The sequence below is a fragment of the Apaloderma vittatum genome, unplaced genomic scaffold, assembly GCF_000703405.1.
Source record: "Apaloderma vittatum isolate BGI_N311 unplaced genomic scaffold, ASM70340v1 scaffold21914, whole genome shotgun sequence".
Lineage (NCBI taxonomy): Eukaryota > Metazoa > Chordata > Aves > Trogoniformes > Trogonidae > Apaloderma > Apaloderma vittatum.
The window spans coordinates 788-17807 of NW_009714631.1; the positions used below are offsets into that span (position 1 = coordinate 788).

General features: G+C 41.9%; 1 protein-coding gene across 1 annotated transcript in view; it reads right to left on the bottom strand.

The window, feature by feature from the left end:
* Window positions 1-4014: 4014 nt before the first annotated feature.
* Window positions 4015-17020, bottom strand: part of LOC104273500 (cytosolic phospholipase A2 epsilon-like) — a 32936-nt gene continuing 19930 nt past the window's right edge. Inside the window, exons 6-20 of the mRNA XM_009868848.1 lie at window positions 16875-16917; window positions 16131-16194; window positions 15380-15553; window positions 14871-14953; window positions 14342-14379; window positions 13551-13686; window positions 12705-12841; window positions 12007-12229; window positions 11332-11446; window positions 10663-10800; window positions 7521-7628; window positions 6294-6488; window positions 5721-5887; window positions 4442-4628; window positions 4015-4223 (exon numbers count right to left, since the gene is read on the bottom strand). Coding sequence (XP_009867150.1) covers window positions 4015-4223; window positions 4442-4628; window positions 5721-5887; window positions 6294-6488; window positions 7521-7628; window positions 10663-10800; window positions 11332-11446; window positions 12007-12229; window positions 12705-12841; window positions 13551-13686; window positions 14342-14379; window positions 14871-14953; window positions 15380-15553; window positions 16131-16194; window positions 16875-16917 — 2017 coding nt within the window. The remainder of the gene's footprint in view (window positions 4224-4441; window positions 4629-5720; window positions 5888-6293; window positions 6489-7520; window positions 7629-10662; window positions 10801-11331; window positions 11447-12006; window positions 12230-12704; window positions 12842-13550; window positions 13687-14341; window positions 14380-14870; window positions 14954-15379; window positions 15554-16130; window positions 16195-16874; window positions 16918-17020) is intronic.

A 17020-nucleotide genomic window follows, 5' to 3' on the forward strand; every position in this document is an offset into this window, starting at 1 on the left:
AAAAAAAAACACCAGAAGACAAAGCCACACAAAACCTCCACAATGGCCTGCAAGAACTGATGATCTCCTGCACAGGTTCTGCACAATTAATTAATAAAATCAATGATAAAAAGCAGGCCGAGCCCAACAAATTAACCAACCCCCTGAGCCACAAATGAAATGCCTCTACTAAACATGGACCAGGTGTGCTGACTAGAAGGGAGTCAGGAGAACAGGCAACTGCTAAGGAGCAGTCACCTGGTGACATCTCCAAAATACCCCAGAAGAAATTATCAGGGTAAACTATCTTTGTGGCACGATGGGGATGGTGTACTTCCCCTCGAGTCAAGACCATTATCTATAGGGTTGGCACACAGCTCTGGCCGAAAGTCCCCAGAAAAGGATGGCTGGATGGAGGAGGCAGCCCAACATTTTTGAGCATCTACAGCAATACACGACATTTTCGTATTTTTTAGGTTAACAGCAGGGACCTCACTGCAGGACTCATGTGGCTGCTGGGTGTATCTGAAAGTAAGTCACTGATGTTTGAGGGTTGCAAAGGGAAAAATGACAAAAAGATCCAGTTCTTGTCCAAGAGCTTTACCCACACTGAAAGCACCACTGGGAGGAACAAACAAAAAGATACCAAGGGAAGCAAAAGGATATCAAGGGATGGGAAGAGAGAGGCAGGGTTCTCGAAATTTGGTGTCATCAAAGGACTTGGATGGCAGGAGTGGGAACTCCGCTTACAGCTCTTGAAGATGCCCACAAGTCCAGATGGAAGAAGGGCAGGCGGGAGAAGTAGCAAACGCGTGTGTCACCCCAAATGGGTTTGCCATAATGATAAACAGGGAAGCCTGAGAGGGAGTTAGAGCCAGGGCAGAGGAGAGGCAATGCCGAAAGGGATGGTGTGACTCAGCAGCAGAGATCACAGATGAGCACCAGCAAGTAAACAGCTATTTCAGCACACCAGAGGTTTGAACCAGGGCTGCAAATTGGATGGAGGTGCAAGAGCCTGGGAAAGCAGCTGGGGCAAGGACGCATCATCCCTAAGGGGGCTGAGGTCATCGGAGGTGAGGGCGGGAGAATTAAGATGATAAAGGCTCGAGGAAAACAAGGCATAAAGGAATGCCTGCAGGAAGAAGGTGATAGCAAGACGGAAGAGAATTTTTCAACACTTTAGAAGTTCATATTTCATTTTGATGTAGGGATTTATTTTCTATTTTGGTTACGATTCATTATTCATAGCTCTGTGTTTGCCAATACATGCTACTTCAGCACAGACAAGCTACTGCCTTTCATTTCAACTTGAAGTAATTAAGGGCAGCTGATACTGACTGAAGCATTGTATCATTTTTTAGATTAGTATCTTTGCTGCCAGGAAATAGGTTTATAGAGTACTTGCATTATTAAAATATTTCATGAAGTGAATAATTATTTTGGTCTTCATCTAAAAAAGAAGCAGTTTCAACAAATTGCCCTGTGCTTTTTATAGGAGTTGCACAGATCTTGTGTTGCTCGTATACTCTCAGGGACTGGCAAAGTTATGCAATTACCCATGGATATCAATGTAAAGATCTCAGCTTGCCTTCTCACCACAAAATCTGAATTCCTCTCAGTTTCTGATGTTTTTATTCTCACAGTATCCCATGCTGCAATAACAATAAATACTATTAAACCTGTGGAAATTAATGGGATGTGGATGCTGAGTTGGATCCTTCAAACATGGTGAGTGTTCAGTGAAAGGCACAACCCCTGGTTAGGTACTTACGGAACAAGGTGGTGGAACAGCTCCGCCCCGCTGAGCACATGGCCTGGCCACCGATCGTGCCTGTTCCATGTGTTGTGCTCTGAATCCTTTCCCTGAGGGAATTCACAGGGGGTTTTAGGGCGTCCGGTAACCCTCTGATCTGGGGCTTAAGGAGACTGGGTGCCACCGGTGCGGCCATCGGGATGCCTTGTTGTCCTCCTTCATACATCGCTTGAACACACGCTGCCTTTTGCATTCCCTCACTTAACTCGGATAACTCCTTTGCTTTAACAATAACAAGCTCTCCTCTCTCTCTGGGGTCAGTACCCCCAGCCCAATACTCCGGACGTTACCGACTGATCCCTCGCTGGCCCATCAGTCAGATAAACTCTCGGACGCCAGAAACCAGCTTCTTCATCATCACTTACAAGTGTGCCATCCCTGCCACTTAAAGAGACACGCCAAGGATATTCCATCTCCGTTTCTCACAGTCTGTGGGAGAATTTCGCCTGCAGCTCCCTGAGCTGGGGTCCTGACCAGGGGCTGGTACAGACTGTGCACCCACGGTCCGGAGGAGCTCTCCATCTTCATGAGGGGCCACACGTTTCTTTCCTCGAGCTCCACTTCTGCCTCTGAGCTGCTTTCACCACGATCTCCCCAAATGTCTCCATCCCAAGTCTCCGGATCGGTACTCAATATTAATTTCCAGATCTGGACCACATTGGGGGGTCTTTTCGTTTGTGCCAGCATTAATTCAATTCTCTGTTCCAACAGACGTGTCCGCTCCCTTTCTCACTTCAGTTCTGATCTTAAACCACAATTTTCTAACTCTGCACAGATAATCTCCCTTTCCAGTTCCTCAGGGAAAACTGCTTGCTCATAAGCACATGTTTGGCCCCAGGAGTTTCCCTTAACCCTTTCCACACCTGGGTTTTCCTGGGTGCAACTGTGTCACCGTAACCCTCTCTCCATCGATGCCCTGCTTACTGTGCCAATCAATGCGAGGAGTGCTCCCATTCTCAGAAAAATCCACACACGTAATTAAATCGGATTTATTTAAGTAATGAAAGCTCCCCCAAGTTTACAAGTTCTGGTATCAGTTGAGAAGAGGGGCTACTGCACTACACCCAACCCTTACCAAAGAATAGTGATCCAGATCGTAAATACAGACTTTCGTTTCAACTTCAAGTAATTAAGGGCAGCTAATCCTGACTGAAGCATTGTATCTTTTTTTAGATTAGTATCTTTGCTGCCAGGAAATAGGTTTATAGAGTACTTGCATTATTAAAATATTTCATAAAGTGAATAATTATTTTGGTCTTCGTCTAAAACAGAAGCAGTTTCAACAAATTGCCCTGTGCTTTTTATAGGAGTTGCACAGATCTTGTGTTGCTCGTATACTCTCAGGGACTGGCAAAGTTATGCAATTACCCATGGATATCAATGTAAAGATCTCAGCTTGCCTTCTCACCACAAAATCTGAATTCCTCTCAGTTCCTGTTGTTTCTATTCTCACAGTATCCCATGCTGCAATAACAATAAATACTATTAAACCTGTGGAAATTAATGGGATGTGGATCCTTCAAACATGGTGAGTGTTCAGTGAAAGGCACAACCCCTAGTTAGGTACTTATGCAAGCACCAGAAGAGCCGATCTCGACTCACAAATGGTCACTTCCACGGGATTTTCCAAACCTAAGCATTGCTGGTGTAATAAAACTCATAAATTCAGAAGTATAGAAAATTTGTATTTTCCATGTGAAATCTGAGATTTTCTGTATCTTTTATGTTTAATTTTGCTGTTATTTCTAACTAAATTTCTTGCTGATGTTTAAGGAAAACATAGTTTTCTCTTTTTCTTGTAAACTGTCCACATTTACTATCTAATTTTCTGTTGCACATAAAACTTTTCTTGCTGTAGTAAATTTTGAAAGAATTTGTATTGCTGTCCTACGATCATGCATTTAAAAACTCCTCAATAAACCCTGTATTTCCTCACCATTGGTTTACTGCATGTACATGCATGTACATAAAAAAAAAAATGTTCACCAGCAGTGAAATCCAACCTAAGTTAAGCACGAGACTAATCACTATTTTGTTTGATCGGTTTATCTAAGATCGTCACGTGGTAGAGAGGAACCACAGGCTGAGACAAGTCTTTTTACTTTCCCAAGTCCACTGTGCTCATTCACAAACAGCTCTTGATTCTTCTGTAGGGGAAAAAAAATATATATATGGGGAAAAAAATATATATATGTGTATCTCTCTGAAACTCAGGACGGAGTTTATTTTTTGTGCTGTCGTTTCTGCTCTATGGCCGAATACAAAGCCTGAAGGATCAGATGGCTGTTGTTCTGAATGTTGTAGCTGGTCAGCTCTATCAGCTTGTCGAACTCTTCCTCTGTGTAGGTAAAGCTGTTTAAGCAATATGGGGAAAAACTGCTGGAAACATCCACGTTGCCCTGCGCCATCTCATCAGGGCTGCGCTCCACACCTGGCAAACAAAGAGAAGTCACGATGGGATATAGATGTGGTCCCACGTGCTGCTTTCCAGATGGGACACGTTGCTCCTCACTACTCAGACACCCACATTTCTCTCCCATGTGAGCCACAGCAGGAAAGAGAGGGGACCACGTTAGACCATGTCTCCCATCCTGACACAGCTGAAGGGTGGCCAGGTGGTGTGAGAACCATCTCTGTCCCACAGCTTACCAGGCTCTTTGTATTTTCTGAAGGTGTCATTCACCAGCGGGAAAAATACCACGGTTGGCGCCTCTGGGGTCTCTGTGTCTTCAAAGATGTAGCACTCCTTCAGATTTTTCTTTTCTTCATCACTCAGGTGGATTTTGGGAAATGGGATTCCCTGCTTTTGGAAGTACTTCGAGGCTTCTTCCAAAGGCTGTGTTCATACAGAGAAAAAGAAAAGGTTAGAAACTCTGCCAGCCCCACAACTTTTCCTAATGCCTAAACAACACATTCGTCAAAGGTCCTTCACAAAGATCTGGGAGCAACATTCAGTGTCACTGTTTCTTCTGGCCTTTGTCTCTTACATGAGATGTTAAGCATTGGTTATTAACAGGAGGGCAATTCAATACACATCCTCCAACTTGTACTCCTGATTGTTGTCCTACCTCCTCCTCCTCCTCAGCAGCCTTTCTCTCCGAGATAAGTAAGATGTTCATGGCTGCAGACAAGGGTAGCCTAGCTGCTTAGGACACAGAAACATGCCCCATACTGGAGAAAATCAGATTTTAAACATGTTTTTTAAATAGAGATTCACAAAAGTATGAACATTTTGTTAACTTGACGTGAAATATTTAAAAGCCTGTAACTGTTTCAGATGCCTTAAGATGGTTGTGAAAAGTGATGCAGGCATCTGGGAGCAAACATTGCCTTGACTGAAATGTTAATTTAATCTTGCAGGTGTGCAAGTAGTTTTTGAAAATAAGATTTTTGCTCCTGAATTTTAGTCTTCAAAAACTTCTGTCTTATCCACATCTAGTAACAGGAATTATAGACCAGGCTGGTATTTGAAACAGCACATATGGTCAAAGGACAAGTCTCTGCAATTTAGAACAAAAATAAATTACAAATGACTTCTAATTCAACTGCATGTGGAAACCTTTAAAGAGGTATCACAAAACAAATGAAATTACTTCATCAGTGGTGGTACTAGTTTCAGAGAAACACTCCATACAGAGTGTAGCCTCAATAGCCATGTTGAGATCCTTTGAGCACAGAGGTCTAGAAAAATAGCATTTAACTATCAGAGAATTAATTGAAATAAAATATTCAGAAAAGTTATACTAATTCTGTTCTTAGTGGATTTGCCATGGCATACTAGCACTGCTGAGAGACCTATGCATCTACAAAACACTAGCTGTACGCTAGAATTAGCTTATTCTACATAAATTATTCTGACTCCTTAGGAATTACAAAGGGCTAAAAGACATCAGTCATTATCGAAGAAAACATAGAGTGGTCATCGCACCGATGTCTGTGATCCAGAAGAATAGTTTAAGTGTATGACAATATCCACTTTCCTCTCCGGTCTCATCAGCGGTGGGTAGCTGATGTCGATGTATCCTGCTGTGTCTGCCAGGCACATGAACTTTGCTGCTTCTGTCAGCTGGTTGGGGAAATTCTCTAGTACAGTATCTATAAAAGGAAATTGTTGTTATGATGAGTGATTCACCAAAGAAGTAATGTATCTGTTGTTTGGCTAGTAAGAGAGGAAAAATGCCTCTTGTCTCCCCCATTACTTGTGCTTTCCAAGACCCTGCTTCACTATGGAAGCTCAGCCTTGACACAGGAAAGACAGATCAGTCTGAGGTAAAAAGGTCTTACTTCTCATGCTACTCTTCTTCCATCTCCAATTAGCAGTAGCTGCCCTTCCCTGGAATCAAAGGACTTCTTGGAGCTGATTTAAATGGATGCCATGTAACTAGTTACCTTGAAATTTTTGTTTTCAAAGTGAAGAATAAAGCCTATTTATGCTCTGCCTTCACTGATGAAAACACCAACCATCTAAGCAGAACAAAAATTACTATTCAGAGACATTTACCTTTCCATATACAGAAGCTTTTGCTTTGAAGGTATTCATTGTGCACCTGGAACCCCTTCAGGAAGTTGTAGAACTTTGAAACCATCACCCGCTCGGTCAGGATCTGCCGAATGATGCCCATGATGCCACATTCAGGGGTGACTAAGTAAGTCTCCAACCCATGGCTCCTGGCTGGTAGGGAAGGCTCATTTCCTTCTGAAGGGTAAAGGAGATCAACAAGTTGTGGTTTTGACCCATTTCAGATACTTAAATTACCAAAAGACAACTATTACTAGATAGAGAAAAGAAGATCCTAATAAGGTACGGCAACATACAATCAAAGTAATGTCAAAGCAGGAACAAGAAGAAAATCAATCTTCAGTAATGGATATTCCATGAAAAATAAAAGAGTGGCAACAAACTTTCTAAAGCTGGAAAAGGTGGTCTACTGCTTGACAGAAGTCACACATGGATTCCCTATGTGGAGGTCAACGGAAGCTGAGAATCTGGACCGGTTTGTTTTAATATCAATCCAAACTGGCTTTGAAAAAAAAAATAAAATAAAAAGCTGTCAGGGGACTTAGACACCTAGAAAAGAGCAGAGAGATAGGGTTGTGGTAAATGGCACCTCATGAGATTGGGAAAGAGAGCCAATGACGTTCTATTACAAGCATTTATTGATCTAGGAGTTCTGCAACACTTTGATGGAGAAAGTAATGAAAAGCCCATAAGCCAAACTCAGTAATCACATTTGAGCACAGGAAGCACAACCAACACCTCTCAGGAGAACAAACGTTTGCAACAAGACCAAAGAAATTTGAAATGGAGTTCCACATAACTGATATATTTAAGTATTCAACACCACTATACAAAAAGGCAGAGAGAGAACACAGCACTGTTTGCTAGAACATGTAGGTTCACTGAAAGTTCCCTGGCAAAGTCGGTCTGTTAAAAAAACTTCAGTAGTTTTATATTTCTGGCAAATCATCCCTCACATAAACCTGATTCAAAGGAGACCAATGGAACAATGTTGCAGTGAATGAATTCAGAGGGAAAATCTAATTAGGTATCGCTGGCAGCACGACTCCTCAGGAAGAAAAAAAAAAGTAAAAGGCAGTGCAGCACTGGCCTCAGTTTTAAGACTTAAACAGCCTTCTCAAACATTTCACACTATACACATCTGAATGTAAAACTCATTTAAAGATTCATAAGAAAGCAGAAAAAAGTAGAAATAGAAATGTAACCAACCAACATCAACAGCCCTGTGTTGGGTACACCTCAGTGAGCATCCTTTCGTAGGATCCGACAAACGGCAGACATCCAAGAGGTTGTAGGAAAAGACATTGCTCCATAGGCCTGTGCAATGGTAGAGAACAGAGAAATTGCTTTAAAAACATTTTTATAGAAAGTATCCCTTTAAAAAAAAAAATTCAAACTTTTCAGCTTTCCAGAGGCTATCAGAAAGCCTCAAGATTTTCAAACTCTCATCAGAAACTGCATGAAGCTCTTTAGTGACAGCTCATATTCTGTTCTCAAAGAGGAACCTAAATAGTTTTCAACATGGTGCCAGGCTTTCAACCACTGTAATTCATTGTCACTTAATGCCGATATGCTGCAAACCAACATTTTCTGTCCTATGAGCAACTGTCATCAGAGAGTAAAACCACACGGTTTCCTATAAAATAAGGGTTTGGTCTACAAAGTATGTCATGTACAACCATATACACAGCTAAAGCTTTAGAGGCTGCTCCTGAACAACCAAAATTCAAATGGTTAGAACACAGTTTGGGATGGTCTGCAGAGTAGCCCTCTAAGACAAGACAACTTCACTGGCCAAGATTTCCCTTGCTACAAGTTCTTTTGAACTCATCCCCAAAGTCATTTGCCCTCCCACTTAAAAGAGCATCTAAAAATGTGTCTCCAGTGCAGAAATCTCCAAAAGCCTCTTGGATGTCCAAAACTATTTCTTCCTCCACAGCAGTCTTGCGAGCACTGAGAGGAACTTTGCCAGGAAAGGCAGTGCTGAGCTCTGCCTTGAAAACCTCTACCAGAGAAAGCTTTGCAAAAGCCCTAGATCACAGGGGATGCCGTAGTTTGAACTGAACAATACAAGAATTATGCATTCCATAAATTAGTAACAGAAATGGAATTCCCATTTAAACCTGGCTTGCTTGTGGAGTGAGCCAAGAAGCCAAAGGTCTTCTGCATCACAGCAAGTCCCTGTGAGAATGGGACTCACTTGAGAAACATGAAAAATGCATCATTAAGGAATCAGATGGGGGCTTCTCTGGCTCTACACTTAGCTGGCAACCAGGGTTCATTTGCAGATAATTACTGACCAGTTTCCATCATAATAACCTCATTTCCCTGCAGCTTGAGAAGGTTCTGTCCAGGCCTGCCATGAGAAGGCAACTCCCTTCATCTCTCCTGTCTTCACTCGGTGCCTTCTCACTCCACAACTCTTCTGGCTCCCCAAGCCCCTGGAGTCGCACACTGTTCGTGCATTTTACTATCTTCCAAACACTGTTAACCCCCGAGAACTTGGCTGTAATTACATAGCAATGTTTTGCTAATCTTTTACACTAGAGTTTCATGGTATTTGCTGAAGTAAGAACTATGAGAAGAGACAATATCATTTACTAGGCTGACGGAGTCAAAAATAACAGTCAAACTTTCATGCACTCCAGCCTTTCTTCTGGAAACCTGAGGGTCTTATATGCCCATAAGCTCATCCAATCAGTCCAGCTTAGCCATCTCTCTTATACAAGGCCTTACCACTCTGCAATTAACACCTTACTTTTATCTTTAAACAACTACGGTGTAACTAACAGTAGATTCTAACTGCAACCCAGGAGGGTATTACATGTTGCATCACTAGATGGCAACATTGCTTTAACTATGCACTCCATCTTTCCTAAAGATACACCTATGGCTGTGGGGTCACCAGCCCAGTGTGGGTGCTGATGGCAAGAACACAGAGCTTGGCCCAAAGGGGATGCGTTGGGTGTGTTTGCTACCTGGCCACCTTGGCTATGAAGACACCACACTGATGTCACTGCGAAACTGCAACGGAGGCTCAAAGTTCTCAGAAGAAGGCTCTGCAATCCCACCTAGCTCTGTAGTCTGCCTCCTACCTCTGGCGGTCAGCACACACTGCTTAAAGGAAGAATAAAAGAAAATGCAAAGTATGAAGGGATCTCTTCTCCAGTGTACTCTCCAGTACCTCCAGGTTCTGGATTTCGTACCTCTAGTGCTGGTGGTTCTGTGTGAACTAATGTCTTTCAGAGCCACCAGTGGGACTACTTTCCACAAATTTGTCATCCCTTTTTCAGATCTATTTATACTTATGGATCCTGTGCTATCTTCTGAGTCTTTTCCCTTGGCAATCTCTTTCCTTAACCTATGACACCACTAAAAACCCTTAGCATAACCATTAAAGTGCTGAGATTTAGTGTCTGTCTGGCTAAGCATCATCTTCTGTTCCTCATGTCCAGCTACTTTCTCATGACTGTAACAATACAACACTGGACGACTCCTACATCGTACATCAAGGTGCACAACTTTTGTGCACACCAAATAAAGAGTAACACACAGTGTTGGTGGTGGTACGGATTTTGCAGTTCATAAGTAGACCCCTTCTTACGGCTATCTGTGGTGTCCCCTTGTGTGTGGTGCTTATTTACATGTAACGCAGTTGCTGTTCAGGGTTTAAGAGCAGATGGACCTTTCTGCAGAAAACTTCACACCAGAGACCCAGAGTACAAAGGGGTGTGGTAGAGAGGTCTAGCATTACGCAAAATTGAAATAACAATTGCATAAAACCTGCAAAGCCGTCTTTCACGCACTACTGGGAGCTACCCACTTCACTGAAAGAAGAGTGATAAAACTCATGCTAGCAAAATTAGAATGGATTTAAAGTACTATTAAACTTGCAAAAATATCAGTAACAGTTCATAGAACTACTCAAAAAGCCATATTTATAACAAACACAGTAACAACATTGCTTTTTGTTATAAAATCATGCCATTCATAGACAATTTTGGTTTTAAGATTTCCATTTCAAAGGACAAATGTTCTCCATGTGGAACTCTGCTGCTGATTGGTTCAAAACAAACCTAACCTCCTTATGCAGCACTGAAAGTCCAGGCATAAGAGTAATTGCTCAAAACCAAAGCAACAATGAATAGTGTTATTCAAAATTTCCTCTAAGTATTTTTTACCCCTCCTCCAGCATCTAAGGAATTCAGCCAGAGGTAAGAACACTATTTTCTGCACTTCGCTTCAGAACTGCATGTGGCAGGGCATGGGTTGCAATATGTAGGATCTGTACTGTATTAAAAATAAAGTACATTTTTATACAACTCAGATTTTCAGAGTTGAGCAACATCACCTTTCATAAAACAGATCCGGGACTCGGGGAGCTTCCTCATAAGGCGACCCATGAAGAACTCGCTGCCAAAATCCTCTGCACGAATGAAGGCGCCGTATTTTAAGAATCCGACCTCATAGGGGGTGAACTCTACCCATTCTGCAGAGGCAAAAAATGGACTTTTAAATCTCAATCTTTCCACTGTCTCCCTGCAGGAAGGACTCCGAAATGACACAGAAGAAGCTGCAGGACAAACCCTATCAGCAGGGTGGTTTCACACCAGCCTTCCTCAGGGTAAGGCGTTTTCATCCAACTGGTTTCAGCCACTCACTCTGTAACATTTCCTGATCTTGTTCACTCAGAACTTCCCAGTGAGCCTCTCCAGGTAGGAGATAAGAGAAGTTTACACTAAAAAGGGGTCAACCCAAGTTCCCCAACGTGTGGAACTAAGTCTTGGACCTGTAAGTACGTTGGCTGTCCTCTATCACCTCCCCTAGATACCTCCTGCCCCATACAAGATGGGTTCTTCCCAGTGCCTTGGCACAAAGCCTAGAAATGGAAGGAAGAAAAAGAACTGTTTATGAATGCTGTTGTTCAGCAGTGCAAGGAGTGGCAGGACATGCAGTAACTGATAATACAGATGCTTTGAACACCAAACCAAATACAGTTTCAGCTCAGTTTTGCCATCACCTTTGAACTCTGAGAGGCTGTAGTCTTCTTTCATGTTGAGGATCATGTAGATGGGTAGAGGATTCTGACCCTGACCCAACGCCTGTCGCTCATCTGAGAGTTTGTGGTTGTTTTTCTGTGAATTGACCAGAAACAGAGAAAGAGCAAAATCAATTTTGGCATGGTATATGGGCCTGCAGGATTACAAAATAAGTACTTGTTTTCATCTTCATTTTCTTATTCTCTCCACTTGCTTTGTGTCCAGATATTTTTTTAACCAAGGAGTAATCTAAATGTTTACACATCCACATAAGCTTATTTAATTACAGGTGAGCTGCAGGACACTTTGTGGTTAATGACCTTCTGTTCTTCCCAGTAAACACATCCACTTTTTGCAGATTATTTAAGTTCTCACAGGAAGAAACAGAGTAAAAAGAAACTAAGAGCAGGAATCTGCTGTTGCGTGCTCAGATAGACACACTGGTGAGAGGAAACACAGGTTTGCTGCTCTATAGAACACCCCTTGGACTGCTAATTATGTGTTGAGAGAGATGTGGGAAAAAATCCTCTTTGTCAGTCAAGAGAAGGCATCTCCTGGATAATGCTAGCAAGCTCTGAGGCTAGCTTCTGTCCCTGGAGCTTGATTTTCCACACATCGGTATTCAGTGGCTGTTAGGAAAAACACAGACAGGCTACCCCATCACTTAATGCTTTCTCCAGCAGAAGCCCCCACAAATCAACGCTAGAGATCTGGTATCCCTCTTGCTTCCGCAGTTTTAGCTCCTTGTCGTAGTACTTGAAGCTCTCCAGGGAAAAGCAGCTTAACTTGCACTTGGTCATATGTCTGCGGACTTCACTAATAGGTCTAGACAGATCCTTGTGTGACCAGTCAGCGCTCTGATACAAATGTGACAAGGTCCTGCAGAAAAGAAAGGAAGTATGTTGTCATATGCTCGTGAGGCCTTCACTTTTTAGACTTGGGTTTAAGGACCAAATGAAATGAACCTGTTGGGGTTTATTAAAAACATCTTTTGGGCTCAGTTCATGATTGAAAAGATTTTATTTTTTTTATTTAAAGCATCCCCCTAAATCACTAGGGAAACCTGAGGACTTGCAACCTCCGTGCTATGTAGGTTTATGCACAGGGCTGGGATTTGCACCAGAGTCACTCCCTAGGAAAGATCCACGAGATGAAACAAAGGGTCAAGGAAGATATTTTTCCCTGTAAGCAGGGCCTAGGCCAGGCTCTGGTTCAGACAACGTCTTCCTAATGCAGCAATAAAAAAAGCTTGAGATTGAAGTTGTACACCATCGTTTACCAAAACAAAGAGAATAAATCACTCACACAGCTGACTAGGAAGGTGAGAAATGATGTCTGTTTGTGATCTCCTTACCATGTTGAACCAGATGACCCAGTGATGTATGAAACAGCATCTAAGAGATTCAGCTTCTGGAGACCCAAGAGGTTGCCTAAAAGAGATGTCAGTGCCCGGGTCCCACCTCCTGTTGTCATCACGGCTACAACTGGTACCTGATCAAACATCAACGCAGCAGTGGTAAGCAACAACTTTGTTTACCAGCACATGGCATTTCTGTCACACATTTCACAATTTCCCCAAGAAGAAGAGAAAAAGATGAAAATCTTGTAATTTGCACAGAAATAATAGTAATAAAATATTTATTTATCAGCTAATTTTTATTTTTTGATCAAAAGCAATCTATTTTAGTTCCAAATTGTTAAATGCTGGCTTAACAAAACAGCTCAAAACTTGATGTTTCAAGGCATTTCAGCATTAGATTCCATTTTCCTTAGCAGAACACATCCCACGAAAGCTCTATTCTGAGAACAAGCAGAGCTCATCCACTTTTGCCAGTTGAGTATAATGACTAGATTACATTTCCTATAAAGTATCTAGAGTATATAGAAATCTAAATTGTGTGACAGGAAGACAAATTCCTCCAAGAAACCCACTGAGAAAAGAGGAGGCAAATGACTTTTCCCATACACATTTCCAGGCAATCACATCAAGAAAATACTCTGCAGTGACCTGATGCAAATCCAGCATTTCAGGTCAAAACAAAGTATTTTGATTTGAGTTTACCTGACAATGAGAAAACATTGTTTTGTTGGAAAATCTGAAATGTGGAAGTATTTCTCCCCTCCCCCCCAAAAAATCTTACATGGCTACAAGCATTCCTGTTACACTGCGTGGTCCAGTCCCTAATGGTGCTCCTCATACCTCATGGTCTTGTAGGTCTTGCTCTAAATGAAGTGCTTTCTTCAGAGCAGAAGCCACAAGCTTCCTTCGTTTCTGCAGGAAATTTTTCTCCTCCATGCACAGATCAAACTCCAAGCGAACGTCCAAGTTTCTTGACCTCAAATAAAGTCCAGGGTTAAAAGGGATGTGCACAGTCACTTGCGATTAATGTCTGGACCCATGATTAAAAATCACAAACTCTACTATTAGGCTTAGAAAAGCTGCTATTGCAGCCCCACAAAAGCACATCATAAATCATATAGACAAGGCAGAGAAAGAAGCTGAGAAAGTTAAAAAGTTGTAAAATTTTGCAGGAAAAAACCACCAGAAATATTGTTTGTTGTTATGCTGGTTTTCAAGAAGTGCTCAACATAAACACTGCAATCCAAATACACATACTATAAACACAGGAATATTTAGGCTTTGTTGCCTGAAGACCTCCAGATTTTATAAACACAAATACACTGGATTCTTTACGAGTAAGGAAAGTGAGGTATAAACACATATTTTTCTAAACTCGTAGCATCATGGATTTTACAGCCAGAAAAGACTATTCTCCTCATCCAAACTGAACTCCTGCATAGAAGCAGAATAGGAAGTTTCAACCAGCACAATTAACAACGTTCACCTTCAGGACATGGGTAACTAACATGAGGTAAATATAATCATTGACTAGATACTTTCTCTTTTAGTTACAGAAAAAGGTAAGAATGCAAAAAAGCTGGACAACATTTTTGTGCACAACCACAAAACCCAAAGACAGAGTTTCTTACCAGTCATCTGACTTCACTTGTAAATTGATTGTTTCATCCTAGAAAAAAAACAACACACTGCAATAGCTGGAGATGATTTTACGTCCTTTCCCTTCAGCAACTTTGAAGTCCTACACTTTTTCTAAGAGCCATAAAGCCATAACAGAGAAAATATCCAAATTTTAAAACTCCTCAAATCCACTTTGTTTTCTTTAAATTGCTTTGTACTAAAGATATGAAGAGCAGCATATAGTAAGATCCCAGCACCAGCTCTGCCAGTCTTGCCTTGTTGTTTGCTCTGATCTGTACTAGTTCCCCAGCAGCTCACAGAAATCCCTCTGTCAAATGTCTGGCTGTGTTTTTCAGTTCTGCTTGGTTCAGATGGAAATGTATAAGTCCATAATCCTCTGTTAGGAATGTAAGGGCACTACCAGCTATATAACTAAAGCCCTATTTCACACTGATCTAAATAACTCACTTCCATCGATCTTTGCCTCACAGCTTCACTCTAAACTCTTCACTTTCAATCTAAAAAGTCAGTATCAATCACCTTTGCCACTGCTACTTTCTCCTTGAAGGGAAGTGAATCCAGAGGAATAGCGAGGGATGCATGGAAGTCTTTTTTCTCTTCACCTGAGGTACGCTGAAAAACAAATTACAACGCAGAAGAATATTCAATGTATACACTGCAAAAACAGCAAGCACTGTCACCAATTAACTTCTTTCAAATGGGGCCACTACTCAGCAGTTTCCAAGATAGCATCGAATATCTGTGTGTCTTAGGGGGTACAGAGCTCTTGCAGAGCAGAAGATTGGAACAGGCTGCCCAGGGCAGTGGTGGAGTCACCATCCCTGGAGGTGTTCAAAAAATGTGTAGACGTGGCACTTCAGGACGTGGTTTAGTGGTCATGGTGGTGTTGGGCTGATGGTTAGACTTGATGATCTTAGAGGGCTTTTCTAACCTTAACGATTCTATGATTCTGTAAGACCAGGAAAAGATGGCTTTCAACTGAGAAAAAAAAATTCTTCCATGTCTTTACTGTGCTTACTCAAGCTAACAATCACATACCAAGCAGAAACGAGGCTGCTTCTCTGCTAGAGCCATATACAGCTCCGAGAGGCTGTATTTAATGTAATGGAAGTCCAGGGCCTCTGCGAGTCTCCAGGAAGAGCCCAGTGACAGGGTCTGGCTCTCTTCATAGGATCCCTTCACTGCAAACAAGAAGTCTTTTTCTAAAAAAAAAAAAAAAAATTGAAAAGAAATTAAAAGCATACAGAGAAGTTATGACTGTGATTTCAGAAACACAACATTGAACAGTCATTCAGAAGTTTCTAGTTTTATATATAAAATATTTAACAATGCTTAAAAGCTCTCAGAATCTACTTATTCAACCATGAAACACTATAGGAAGAAGAAAAAAAAGACAAAAAGAAAAGAAAAAAGAAGAAAGAAAGAAAAATAATAAAGGTAACTAAAAACTTATAAAGCAGGTGTTTTAAAAACTCAGACATACAGGCAAATTGGGAATAATGTAAATTATTGAGACAGAAATACATATTTACTTCTAATAAGCACTAATAAGATTAATCATCATTCTAATCATTCGCTCTCATTTCAAAGTCCAGCTTTTACAGTTAGTTAGCATAGAAACACTATAGTTGTTGGATCGGTGATCCTGTATAAACTCCTAACCATCCAGTTCTCTTGCTCCAATTTCACGACCAAAGCAGGAAAATTATCAGCTTAGAAAATGACAAAGAAATGTGAAATTTTCAGTCAAGATTTTTTTGTTCTAATTCAAAGTCTAACCTGAAGGTTCTTTCTTCATCTGTCTGCTGTCCACCAGGACTTGCAAGCAGGCAATTTCACGAGACTGCAGGAGGGATGAAGGATGAGAGAATTAAGTACACAAAACATGCCCTGTCTGAGTCACTTCACTGTTACCTGTCTCTGGTCGCTTGGGTCCCTGGGGTCTGTAAACCTGTCCACCCTGTGTTTGTTAGGCTGACAAGAGAAAGACCTTGGTCCTCTGAAGATGTGCCAGGTTTCAGATGAAAGAGAAACAGCCTTGGCGCTGTGGCCCACCCACAGGAACGGGGCTGGGAAGGGAGGGAATATATCCGGAGAGGGAATGGGAGTATGCTGAGGCCTCCTCGAGGGTATACTGATGGGCTGGCCAAATCACAGGGCTGTCCTTGCAACCCTGCCTTGGTGAAGCTGTTCAGCCAAGAGCTACCTCATCTAGATGAGTTAGGGGCAGTCGAGGAAGCAACTTCCATCTCATCGTATGGGGATGAAGGATGGCCATGAGGAGGTCCCAAGAGAGGTCCCAGAAGGAATAAATCAATGAAAGAGCACTTCAGGCTTTGTCAAGAGGATTGCTATCAGCTGGTGGGCAGGTCTCCGAGTATCCCCAACAACTGTTGGTGTCTGACCCCTGATCTCCCCCCAACATCAGCCCTGCCTGCAGCCAAGTGTTGGGGCAACTGCTAGCTTCACCACTCCAATCATAAGCATGAAAATAAGCACAGAAGAGAAATAGTTTAAAATTACCACTAATACACCGTTAGTGACAAGCTTTTCAGAAGGGATGGGACTGAAAGAGAAAAAAGAATAATGCAATCAGAACTGATGACCTAAATACATCCTTAAATGAACACAAAGGAATAGTACTTTCCTTAAAGGTTGCCTAGTCCAGC